The 13,918-nt window shown below is 41.1% G+C and overlaps 1 protein-coding gene and 1 long non-coding RNA gene across 6 annotated transcripts in view; one reads left to right on the forward strand and one right to left on the reverse strand.

The window, feature by feature from the left end:
- The window catches only part of LOC102931383 (sodium channel protein type 5 subunit alpha), a 314,377-nt gene that overhangs the window by 209,472 nt on the left and 90,987 nt on the right, over positions 1–13,918 (reverse strand). For all 5 annotated transcript variants that reach the window (XM_043541607.1, XM_043541605.1, XM_043541603.1 and 2 more), the window contains exon 7: positions 9,454–9,684. In XM_043541607.1, the coding sequence (XP_043397542.1) occupies positions 9,454–9,684 (231 nt within the window). The remainder of the gene's footprint in view (positions 1–9,453; positions 9,685–13,918) is intronic.
- The window catches only part of LOC122464783, a 34,700-nt gene that overhangs the window by 3,108 nt on the left and 17,674 nt on the right, over positions 1–13,918 (forward strand). The gene's annotated exons all lie outside the window — the stretch shown is intronic.

Raw genomic sequence — 13,918 nt, forward strand, 5'->3', positions numbered from 1 at the left:
TGCTGACTAGGTTCAGCAGTGGCCTAGAAGAACTACATCACGCCATTGAAGATGCCATCGCTTAGCTAGATGACTATGCACATGCTAAATAAAATCCTATACAGAATAGGGAGCACAGGACAAAACTACTCAAGTGCACACTGCTCCTTGATTAGAATGGATCTAAGCAAATTTTCACAGCATAGTCTGTTAAGTAAACAAAGGCAAATTTACCAGAAAAGGTCATTTATTCCAAATTAAAATATTTAGCAGTTTATGTCAAAACCTGCAAGGCAGAACTGTGCATAAAAGCCAGCACTCACATAGGCTGCTAGGCAAAGAGCCATGATCTCTCCTGCAAAGCCAACACTAAAAAATAAGAAAGATGGAAAACCATTAAGAACATCTGTGGCTTCTGACCCACTGAAGGGAAATGAGTGAGTGTCTTGTTAGTAAGCTACGCAATTTTAGAGGGCAGCTCCTGTTCCCTTCTTAAAACACCCAGCTAGGGTGATGCTCTGATTCATTGTTCAACATGGAATGCATCTGATGTGCAATAAATTTACTCTGATTTTGAAAAAAATAAAATGCATTTGCAAAATCAGAGTGGTGTTCAACTCTAGTCCTGGCTGGCTTTTTAGCAAAAGTTTGATAGAAGTTTCTATTATTTGGGACTGTCTGTTTTGGCCAGATGGATGTATGCTGGCTTGTAAATTTTCCCCTTCAAATGTCTGTCAGCACTGAGAACTGTAATCCACCAAAACGTCCAGATCCCAAATTTAAAATATGACTCTGAAAGCGCCATAATTTTGCAGCTCTAGTATATGACAAAGAAACCAATCAACAAAGAACCTCCCCTCCCAGGTCTCTCCCACCCGTTTCCCTCCCACACACACCTGCTGGTAACCTGCAGTGATTAAAACAAACTTGTACTGCATTTTGGCTCTATCACACACAGTGAAATATCTAACAGAGAAATAGAGTTTGGAGATGAAAAACATACCACACACAAAGCCATGGAACACGCTGTACCAAAGGTATTGTTAGAAAAGAATGCTCAGGAATAAATGGCACTGCCAGGTAGTTCTACCAGGGGTTGCATATAATTATGTTCAGCTGCTCTCCTGTTGCTCTCCCTACTTCTGGGGCTTTGATTCCTCTCACACCTGCCTTGACATTTGCTGCTGCTCTTACCTCCACTTGGTATCCACTGGCTCCTCTGCAAATCCTTTCGCACTGCATCTCCTGATATTCTGCTTTCCCTCACTGCTTTCCATCCACTTTGTCCCCCTCCCTCCCCATCCCCCCAATATTTCTAGCATTCCCGTCTACTGTCTCTTGCCCAGGGGTGGAAGTAACTTAAAGGACTTACCGGTACACCAGAGTCCTGAGCAGGGGGCATGGCCTCAACTGGAAGAGGCGGGGCCTTTAAAATTTGAGGGCCCTTTAAATCAAGATTTAAAGGCCCTGGGGCTCTGGCTGCGGCTGGGAGCCCCGGCGCCTTTAAATCACCCCCGGAGCTACCAGCTGCAGAGGCAGCTGGGAGCCCCAGGGCTCAGGGGCGATTTAAAGGGCCCAGGTTTCCAGTGGTGGGGAGCCCCAGACCCTTTAAAGCGCCACCTGAGCCCGGCTGCCAGAGCCGCAGGGTAGCGGCGGCAGGGCTCTGGTGGTGATTTAAAGGGCCCAGGGCTCCGGCTGCTGCAGGGAGCCCCGGGCCCTTTAAATCGCCAGGCTGGGGAAGCCGGTCCAGTCTGGCATGGCGTACTGGCTCTTGCCAGTACACCGTACCAGACCAGACCAGTTTACTTTCACCTCTGCTCTTGCCCTTCCTGCCACCCCACAACCAGCGCTGTAGCACAAGAAACTTTCAAAGCTGCATTTTTAAAAAATCGATATGAGGAGTTTTAACTGAGCCTGATAGTACCTAGTCCTGGTGTGTATGCATCAGTGGGCAGAGCACAAGAAGCCTCCCTTTTCGCACTCTCTCGGAAGGGCCAGGTATAGTTGGGGTCCCAGAGCTGTCTTAGGTGTAGGCACTTCCTCCTGGGACACTAGCTAACCCATAAGAGATGTGGGGAGGCCTAGGGAGGCCTTCGGACAATGCATTATGAAGCTCCAGGAGGAAATATGCTTCCCCAAAGTGCAGCGTCACCTGTAGCATCCTCCCTGGGGTGACGCTGCTCCATACTGCCCCCAATACAGACCTGCACTGTAATAGTACTATTTGGGATTCAGCAAGTTACACTGCCTTAAAAGGATTTTCAAAAGCCAGTTTAAAAAGCAGAAATTTTTGTAAAATGATCATTAAAAGGAATAGTTGTGACTTTTCAGCTATTGATCAAAACCGTTCTACAGAAGGACCTTATATTATGTCCACACTGCTAGGGATAACATCCTCACCCCTACTCCAGCCCCATTACAATGGTAAAGGGACTTTAAAAGCCCCAGCACCAGCTGGGGCAGGAATCCCCTGTGGAAAACAGCCATAAGCCTGCCTTCAGAAGGCCTCCCCAAGGCCTGGCGTAAGGGGTGTGCTAAAAGTGGGGCATGAGGGCAAGACAGGCATGTCAGAGGCAGGACTGCAGCACACAGCACTATAGCCCATACGTAGGGCCCTGCCAGATTCCCAGCTGTGAAAAATGTGTCACAGACCGGGAAATCTGGTCTCCTCTGTGAAATCTGGTCTTTTGTGTGCTTTTACTCTATACTATACAGATTTCACAGGGGAGGCCAGCATTTCTCAAACTGGGGGTCCCAACCCAAAAGAGGGTCACGGGGGGGCGGGGGGGTTGTCCCAAAGTTATTGTAGGGGGTCACGGTATTGCCACCCTTACTTCTACTCAGCTGCTTTCAGAGCTGGGTGGCCAGAGAGTGGCAGCTGCTGACTGAGAGCCCAACTCTGCAGGGCAGAAGGGTGGCAATACCATACCATGCCATCCTTACTTCTGTGCTGCTGCTGGCAGTGGCACTGCCTTCAGAACTGGGCTCCCAGACAGCAGCCGCCGCTCTCTGGCCACCCAGCTCTGAAGGCAGCACCGCCACCAGCAGCAGTACAGAAGTAAGGGTGGCAATACTGCAACTCTCCTAGAATAACCTTGCAAGACCCCAAAAAGCCCCTTTGAGGCCAGGACCCCTACAGTTACAACACCGTGAAATTTCAGATTTAAATATCTGAAATAATGAAATTTACAATTTTTTAAATCCTGTGACCGTGAAATTGACCAAAATGGACTGTGAATTGGGTAGGGCCCTACCCATAAGGCAGCCTGGGGAGGTTGAAGCAATTTAGAAAGGTCTACAGCACTGTTTATATTATACTGGGGCTTTCCATCCCCTGAACAGCCCAGGATTGTCAGGGTGCAAAGGTGACTTAAAGCCACTTTATCCCTCCCCATCTCCCTCTGGCTGCAAGTAATCTCACCATAGGTGTCCAACAGACATCTGAACAACGATAGAAGGCCTTCATTTTTAGTCCTAGAAAGAAACTATATTAAATTAGAGTTAAGGCTGAGTACACGCCAGTAATCTCAGGCTATGTCTACACTAGCACTTTTGTCATGATAATTTATGTCACTCAAGGGTGTGAAAAAAAACACAAACACCCATGAGCAACATAAGTTACACTGACAGAAGCACTGGTGTGGACAGTGCTATGTCAGTGGGAGATGCTCTCCTGCCAACATAGCTACTGCCGATCATTGGGGTGGTTTGATTATGTCAACGGGAAAGCTCTCTGCCATTAGCATAGAGCAGCTACACAGGAGATCCTACCATGGCGCAGTTGCATTGGTACAGCTGTGCTGCTGTAAGGTCTCTAGTATAGACATGGCCTAAGGGTAAGAACAATACAAGGATGTTGTCCCTATCCCAAAACCAAGTGTTTCTAACCCAGGAAATTCAAAATTAAGTTTAAACATAAAAGAAATCCAAAATTATTAACGTTATGGAAACATAAGGTTAAGGCACCCAAACAACCTTAACTCTGCCCTGCAATGATGCCACACAGTAGCCAGATTATTATGATTAGCAGAATACTGTTTGTGGTCCCAGATTAAAGGAAATCGATTTTTAAAAGCATATTCAATTTTTTTCCCCTTATCGTGTCACTAACAGCTCTAAAGGTGGACACACCCATAATTGATCTATGACTGAAAAGAAGGGGTTGGAACAGAAAGACTTACACAACCTTCACCAGAGTGGTCACTACTGAAATTAATAGGTAGCAGGTTTAAAATAAACACAAGAAAATATTTTTTCATGCAACGCACTGTCAACCTCTGGAACTCCTTGCCAGAGGGTGTTGTGAATACTATAACAGGGTTCAAAAGGGAGCTAGATAGATTCATGGAAGATAGGTCCCTCAACGCTTATTAGCCAGGATGGGCAGGAACGGTGTCTCTAGCCTCTGTTTGCCAGAAGCTGGCATTGGGTGACAGGGCATGGATCACTTGATGATTACCTGTCTGTTTATTCCCTTTGGGGCACCTGCCATTGGCCACTGTCAGAGGACAGGATACTGTGCTTGATGGACCTTTGATCTAATCCAGTATGGCCACTCTTATGTACTCCCTCTATAGTGGACCATCCTGTGACTCTGTGACAGGGCAGATGAGACATGAGATGTCTAGAGATAAATATGCATGCTGGATTTTAACAGCCTTTAAATAATCTCATTCCACATTTCCCAGGCTGGCTAGTCACAGCAGGCATAGCCATTAAAACTGTAGGCTGAATGGAACACAACTAGGCATATTAAGCACCACTTGTTAAGACATATGCTTTACATCAATATGCAGCAAAGTGGTTAAATATGCTGTCTGGGGCTGGAAATGTTGTTTTTTGACATATTTCACACAATGAAACTGAAAGCAAAAGCTTTAGAAGGACCAAGTGCACTTATGGTTACAGACAGTGGGTGAAACCTGGAAAACGCATCCAGCTCATACTATTTAAAAAAAAAAAAAGAAAGAAAGAAAGAAAGAAAATGTTCAGACTTGTAATCCAAAAGAATCGGAGACAGAAAACAAAAAGTATGAATAAAAGGTCAATTTTTGTCATAGATGAAGGTTAACAGCAGGGTATCCTAAAACAGGAGTGTTTAATATATTTATTAACAATAGGGAACATGGGGAGAGCAGTGGGTGACAGAATTTGCAGATGATAAAATTATTTAGGTGACTCAAATCCAGAAAAGGAACATCAGTGGGATCTAACCAAGCTAGGTGAATGGGCAATGTGGTGAAAGATGAAATTCAATGTTGATAAATGCCAAGTAAAATAAATATATATATGAGGAGAAAATCTGAAGTACTCTTAAGCCGTATAGGGTTCTAAATTAACAAACAGCTCAGGAAAGGGAATTGGTCATCACTGTGGACAGTTCAGTGAAAAACTCTGATCAATGTGAAGCTGAAAAAAGTTGCCATCTCTGGTCAATATCATATGGATTTTTTGTAAAAGTTAACACTTTTCCAGACATTTGATTTCTATACAGTTCAGTGCCAGAGGACAGTAAAAATACTGCCATGAAAAAAGCTCTATAGCTAATCTGGAGGAAAAGCAAGATCCCTAGAAAATTCTCTCCTGACCCACAAAAAGGGCAGTCAGCTACTACACAAAACAGAACGAATACCCCTTTAACATACCAGATTTACCTGGCCAAAAGTGACTAATGATTTCAGATATTTCAGTATTTGGGTGCCCGGCCTGGGATACCTTGTGCTCAGCACTTTCTGAAAAGCAGGACCTGTCTCAAGACTTCTCCAACTGGGTATCTAAGAACTAAGGTATCCAAAATCATTAGTCACGTTTAAAGCCTTTGGTCTCTAAGGGCCAGCTTTTCAAGTGCTCAGCACCCACAATTGGGGCCAGATTTTCAAAGAGCTCAGCTCCTATTTAAGTACATAAATAAAGGCCAGATTTTCAGAAGTATTCTGTATCCAACACCCCATTGTTACTTATATACATTGCTACTTCTTGATTTTTTCTCTTCTATTGGAAGCCCATTCCACCTATTTCACATTATTTCTGAAGAGAAAAAAAAACCCAACCACTCCAAACCTTGAATTTGTTTTACATTTTTACATATAGCATCTCTAAACTGAAATCCATGTCCCTTAGGTCTAGTTTCTCCAAGAGCTTCAAGCAAATCAACAAGTTTAATTTTATAATAGCCCATGCTTTAAATACTTTGTCACCTTTCATTTGTCATTTTAGAAGACTAAACAATCCCTGTTTTTTAATCTTACCTCATATCTAAGAATTTCCAATTTCATTTATCATCTTTCTTACCCAGTGCTAATCTCTCTCCAAGTTAACTACCAAGGTGACTGAAATTAGATATTGTACTCCAAATTAGGCTAACTAGTGCTTTAAAAAGCAATAGACAAAATCCCAAGGCTTACATAATATATCCACTCAGCACTACCTGTTAGCCTCCTTTACTGTTCCTGTACATAGGAGTGCAAATCATCGAACCATACCAATGTAGGGTGTGAAGAGACCTTGAAAAGCCATCAAGTCCAGCCCCCTGGGCTGAGACAGGACCAGGTAAACCTAGATCATCCCTGATAGGGGGTTTCTCCAACCTGTTCTTAAAAAACCTCCAGTGAAGGGAATTCCATAACTTGCATTGGAAGCCTATTCTGGAGCTTAACTACCCTTACAGTTAGAAAGTTTTTCTTAATATCTAACCTAAATCTCCCTTATTTGTAGATCAACATCATTGCTTTTTGTCCTATCATCAGTGGACATGGAGAACAATTGATCACAGTCCTCTCTATTAACAGCCCTTAACATATTTGAAGATTGAGAGGGAAGCTGATAAAAGTTTTCTTTTCTCAAGATCAAACATGCCCAGTTTTTTTTAACCCTTCCTCATAGGCCAGGTTTTCTAAACCTCTTATTGTTTTTGTTGCTGGACTCTCTGCAATTTATCCACATCTTTCCTAAAGCGTGATGCCCAGAATTTGATACAGTACTCCAGCTGAGGCCTCACCAGTGCTGAGCAGAGTGGACATCTAGGTCCGGTGTCTCACATACAGTACTCCTGTTGATACACCACAGAACGATATTAGCCTTTTTTTTGGTTAATATTGTGGCTCCTATTCTGATAGCTGTAGCTATCTTCTCCAGCATCTCTGGAAACATTTCATCGTTCTCATCTAAAGATCAGTAAATGTTTCTATAAAGACACTTGGCTCCTTGCCCCTCAATACTTTTCCAAACTGACTCAACATTTCCTCCCATTTGTTTAAATGATTCCTATCTGCCACTTGTAATTGAACATTACTACCCCACACTGTCTTCACTTTTCATTATTATAAAAACACGTTAAAACCTTTAATTAGTATTACTATTTTTTACTATGTATACAGCACAGCCAAACTCTAACCCAGTCAAATCCTTCACCCAACCAAGGCTGTTATTCATATAATAGGCAATATTTTCCCCTGAGCCAAAAAAGGTATTTCCCCTATCATATTAATTATATATCACATTTGCTATATTTGTTCAGAGACAATTTCAATGTATGTCACTCCCGACTTTTATACACAGTGAGCCAGAACCAGATTCTCTTCTCTTTTCCATCTATCTGTTTATCCAATCGTTTTATCCTGCCATCCATTACTGTAGAACCTGAACACCTCACAGACTTTAATGTATTTATCCTCATAATAACTCTGAGAGACAGGGAAGTATTATCCCTTTTTTACAGATGGAGAACTGAAAGAGCCCTGCGCCGATACAAATTTATATGTGCAGATGCAGACATTTGTGGATATAAATTGGTATCCGCAGAGCTGCAGGGCTCTACCGGGAACTGCAGCGGCAAAAGGAGTAGCACATCGGGCCGCCGCTCCCAGGAGCCAGCGCCCTATGCTGGTAGCTCCTCCAGCATGGCTGCACCACCCCCAGCCTTGCCCACTGGGGCGTGCACCAGGCTCACTGGCAGTCATCCCTGGTGGTGCTAGTGTGTTCAAGCAGCATGCACACTCCCAGACAGGAGTCCCTTCCATACAGCAGTCTGCATCTTCTGTCCGGGGGCATGCGAGCTGCTTGAACACAAGCAAGACCTGACACAGCTGCCGGTGAGCCTGGTGCCCACCCCAGTGGGTGGGGCTTGGCATGGTACAGCCATGCCAGAGGAGCTGCTGGCTCCTGGGAGCGGCGGCCTGATGTGCTGCTCCTTTCGCTGCTGTGGTTTTAGAGCCCTGCAGCTCTGCAAATACTGATTTGCATCCGTGTATATAAATTTGTATCCACACAGGGCTCTAAGAACTGAGACACAGAGACAGTAACGGCCATATTTTTAAAGGTATTTAGGTGCTGAAAGATGCATCTTTCTGCATTTTTAGACATCTAAACTCCTTGAAAATTCTAGCCCTAAGTGACTTACCCCAGATCACACAAGAAGTCAGTGGTGGAGCAGGGAATTGAACTCAAATCTCCTGAATTGCAGGCTAGTGTCCTAACCACTAGGGTGCCCTTTCTCTCAAAATAACCACTGGAGTGTCCTTTCTCTCAAAATAAATAAAGTAACAAAATACTCACAGATTTCACCTTTCATACATTAACCATGAGTCACATCTGTCATGCTGCTATTATTTACTTTTCCTCAGCAGCATCATTAAATTATTTAGGGCTTGAACCAATGCTCACTGAAATCAATGAGAATCTTCTATTGACTTCCATGGGCTTTGGACCAGGCCTTTTGTCAATAGTGGAGGCATTCATTCTGACTATGAAGTTTGTTTACATGAAAGGCAATTTTTAAAATTTTAATACAGGAGTCGTGTTAACATATTTTTACTTGTAATTCAAAGAAAAGCAACCTGTAGATTGTTTAGAAATGCTTTGACATAGAAAGCACACCTTTTGGTAATGTTATCACAGCACCAGATAATGCAATACTGCCAACTCCGTATAGGGAATTAAGTCCCCAAATCATAAGATTTTTAACATTAATAAAACGTTGGGTTCATTTTATTTGCTTTTTGGTTTTTGAGTCTTTAGGGGTCACATTTTCAAGCTTTTCCCACTAACTATGAGAACTAGAAACTTTAAAAAAATAAAAGAAAAAAAAAGAGTGAGAAAGGTGAGAGTTTCATATAATCACCTGACTGGGGCTTTAAGAAAAATATTAAATACTGTGAGACTCAAAAAAAAAAAAAAAAAAAGAAAAAGAAAAGAAAAGAAAAGAAAGTCTCAAGAAATGGCAATGCTGCAATGAGTTTTTCAGTCATTATCACATCAGCCTATGAAGTGCCAACTGCTAGCACTGCTTCCAACAATACAGTAAAAATATGGTAGCACATCTGGAGCTTCCCAAACCACTTGGCCATTGTGAAGAATACTGTTCTGGGGGAGGAGTTCGGTCCATCCATATTTTTGGCAGTAATTGGTTTGTAAACAGGTTTTGATCATCATAATGCAAAGAGACAGATAATTAACTCAAAAGGTTAAAGAGTTTACCTGGGTCATTAAGAAAATCATCCAAGGAGTTCCACTTTTGAACGCCTGAATAAAATGTGCCATTGGTAGAGTTAAATTCGGTGTAGTTCCTGACACACTTATGTCTCAAATTGCCCATAAAGAGCTGGAGGCCTATAAGGGCAAAGACACTCAAGCAGAAAACGGTCAGGATCATCACATCAGCAAGTTTCTTAACAGACTGGATAAGTGCACCTACGATGGTCTTCAATCCTAGGGAGATAAAAGCCAAGAGTTTATAGACTTAGAAGCAGGAACAAAGGTGTAGTTAATTCCTTTTGAGAGCTGAAACTCTGCACAGAAGCTACAGTGCCTAATCAAAGGGTCTATGTTACATATTTGCAACCTGATGGCACAAACAAGGCAGAAGTGATTAATGTGAAAACGTAGTTAGGGCCTAATATTTTGGACAAATTTCTTCCTATTTATGTTTGTTCTTCCTATTATTTTTAAATGAAAAAGCCATTAAAAACAAAGAGAAAAATATTTGGTGGAACTAAAAGGCAAGGAGCTAGACACAAAACTGAACATATATAAAATAAAACTGCATAGATGGTATGTAATATTTCAGGTGCATATCATATGTAAGAGTAAACATATTAAAGATTTAGATAATTGATTTGTTAACAGCATGCTAAAATTTTCAAAAGTACCTAAGTGATTTAGGAGCCCAAGTCCCATCAACTTTTGAAAATTGGATTTTGGCGTCTAAGTCACTAGAACACTTGAAAATTTTATCACTTGTCATCACATAAAGAAGCGAATGTGTACTGCTTTATGTCTGAACACATTACGTGATAAGGCCAAATCCTGCTTGCCTTACTCAGGCAAATAGTCCCACTAACTTCAACGAGTTTGCATAAAATGAGGTGACTGTGAACAATAGGGTGAGATCAAATATATGGATGCTACATTATGTAAACAGCACCAAGGAAGACTTATTCCTTTTTTAAAAGCCCTCTTATTCATCATAAATATATAGCAGGACTTCCAGAGCAATTGCATGCCAGTAGCAGCTATGTTTTTTAACTAACATTAATTTTTAATGAATATTCAGTTACCAGTAACTAATTCTTCTGGTCCTGAATAACACTAATATGGTAACATTAAAAGGAATTAAGTTAAAAAAAATGCAAAAGAAAGCAGATGAAGTTTTTTTATGGGAAATATTCATAATGAGTTGACCAGCCCACTGAACATTAGGTCTTGATTCCCAGGAATTCCACCCCATAGCACTAAACATCCATGGAAGTTGGATTAGAGCTGTATGGGTAAAACAAACAAACAAAACTAAAAATTTTTTTTTTAAAAAAAACAAAACAAAAAAGAAAACACATGAGGGTTGTTAAGAAAGCAAAACATTTTTTGTTCTCTCTTCAAACTTGTTGCACAAACAAAAGGAAATCGCTGTTTCTAAGGTTGGTTGAAATCTCAACATGGACAATGGATCTTGCACTACATGAATCCACAAGCGTAAACTAATTACACTCCTGTGTGGGGTACAACTGTTACCATAGGACATTAAATGTATTAATGGCAGTGGAATGGCCATGCAGACATTATATACTGAACTACTAGGCTGTAGGAAGGCCACGTTTTCCCACCAACCTCTCTTGGATCCCCTGTGCCAAGCCAGTTTGTGCCATGGTGGGACAGAAAGGGCTGCAACATTTGTCCCTCTGCACACTAGCCAAAAAAAAAAAAAAAAAAGCTCAGGGCCAGATTTTCCAACGCTCAGAAACCACAATGCGGCCCAATTTTCAAAAGTGCTCCCCTTTTATTTAGGCACCTAGATAAGAGCCAGATTTTTGAGTGCACTGAGCTGTTCTGGAAACCTGGCCACTTACTATGCTGCCTAAATGGGAGTGAAGCTCTTCTAATAATCTGGCCCCAAATGAACATTAACAAATCAAGAAGCAATAGGTCTCCCAATGAGAGAATATATTCTGCCTTGCTGCGGATCTACAAAAGGTTCGGTTACAGCCCAAATCTGCGGGTTTTTTTCAGGCAATACTCCCACACAAGTCCATGGGGCAGAGTGGGCATAAAGAAAAACAGGACCAGCCTGTTAATGGCTTAAATTGAACAGTAACAAAACAGCCAGTGAGGAAAATCAATTCTAAATACATTAGAGCAGTTTTTCTAATTGTTTTCTATCTAACTCACCGACATGCATTGTTTGAGCTTTCATCACTGGCCACTCTTTACATATACTGCCATTTGCCTTTTTGTAGTTGCTAAAACTTGGAATGTACAACTAAGAATTGGATTTTAGAGGGGAGCTCTAACTCTAGAGCTAACCCACAAAATCTAATCCTATACACTTTCCCCACAGTAATCCATGTGAAAGTCCTGAAGGATGTCCACTTTATTAATATGAATTCAAACTTAGAGTCTCCATCTGTATTACTTTAGTAAAGTGGTAACACTAGTTAGCTTGCCAGATGCCTTGATATCTTTTGACACATCACAAGGTACCTCACACAGTAATTTAGTGTGGTGTATCTCCCACCCACTATGTGGCAAATAGAGACTTGAACCTGCAAATCCTTACTCACACGAGAAAGAAGAATGGGACTCCTTGCATGAGCAAGGACAATATTAGGACCCAACCCTGAGAATACTTATTTGCACAGGTAAGATATATACAACATGAGGAAAGGTTTGCAAGCTCAGGACCCATTGCTGTTAATGTTAAGGTCAATTTCTGAAACTTATTCTATCAGTTTAGTTACTATGGTTTTAAATGGAATGTTTATCCTTCAGTGTTCGTTTTACATGTTTAATTTTTGCAGGGATCAGAGAACTCCACTTTAGAGGGTTTTCCATTTTATTTATTCATGGGTTTGGGGTTTTTTAGAACTTACAGGACCACCAGCAATTTAGTGGAAAGCGCTTTAGTCATAAAATTATAATTATTGATTAAAAATAAATTATTCTTATTTCACTATTACTGGTGTATTGTTGCATTTTTCTGGGTAAAACCATAAGGGAACTTGGCATATTTATTGCAGGATCACTGTATTTTTGTCTCATCCTACAAAATCAAGATGTGACCAGAAAAGTAACTGTCATTCTCATAGTCACTCGGCTTGTGTATCACTAGATAATATATTTAAGTCACCACTAGCCAAAACGTTATGGACCTGGTGTTATGAGGGATGAGTCAATAGGAATTGAGGGCACTCAGAACCTTGCTGCAGGTGCTCTGGATTTCCCAGAGTCTGTTTCCATGGTTTTTTTTTAAAGGGTAATTGCTAGATGTATTCAAATTTAGACCACTATTAAATCTTCTATGGAACTAATCCTCCTTTGAAATAATGCCAATGAGAACACTGCAATACAGCTTAATAGAATATACTATTTATAGAGCATTAAAGGCATTTATTTAACTCTTGCAGGTCAAGCACCAAACTGGGCAGCATGCAGCAGAAAGTCTTAAGGCCTGATCCAAAACTCATTGAAGTCACTAGTCAATTAACATTAATGGACTTTGGATCAGGCCCATACATATTAATTAATGAAATATTCTTCTGAATGACTACATTCTTTCCACATTTTTATGGCTAAATCCTGTTTGCCTTACTCACATGGGTAGAACCACTAAGTTCAGATGCTATGGTGTACCTAGATAGAGGGAGCAAACAAGCGGGATTTGGCCCAAAACATTACTGTTAATAGTGGTACAGGTTAACACATTAGAACATCACCAGAGATTAATCAATTAATAAGTATTCAAAAGCAAATTGCAAAACATAAAAAATGCAAGCAACACCAAACAGTGAAAAACAATCACATCCCCCAAAACCATCCATTCCTCCTATGAAATTTAATAGATTATTAGCATTATTGAGTACGTCATCCATACCAGATGTTGGCAATCACTTACTGTACATCAGACACTTTCATGCATATTCTGGGAAAAAGAAAAGAAAAGAAAAACAAAACAAAACCACAGAGTGTGACTTGTGCAATGATTGCTATCACTTTGTCTATTCTCATCTCCTGAGTTATGCATAGTTCTCATTAATGTCTCTTTGAGTTACGTATACATAGCAAGAAAAGAATACACTCCAATGAGTGTATTATGTTATTAGCTACAGACACATACTGCAGCTAACAGTTTTTTTATTACCTTGGAAAATTTATAAGACTGCAGTGTTTCTGCAGATCATCTCTCAAAGAGAAAGGTATGATTCTTTTCCATGCTCATCTTATACAAAGACATTAACATGTAGCAAGTGTTTGCCACCTCCAAGTTTGATTCCTGCCCTTCAGGAGCCTTCCACTGGCTGCCTGCTTCTTGAGTGATGTATGTTGCTACTACAAGGATGACATTCAGCCTTATGGAGAGGGCCAAAACAAGACCTCCTGTAACATGTCTTTGAAGTGGGGTTTAAATGGGACATAAGTGGGATTTAAGCAGTGCTTAGGGTCTTTTGCTGTC

Source organism: Chelonia mydas, chromosome 2, assembly GCF_015237465.2.
Source record: "Chelonia mydas isolate rCheMyd1 chromosome 2, rCheMyd1.pri.v2, whole genome shotgun sequence".
NCBI lineage: Eukaryota > Metazoa > Chordata > Testudines > Cheloniidae > Chelonia > Chelonia mydas.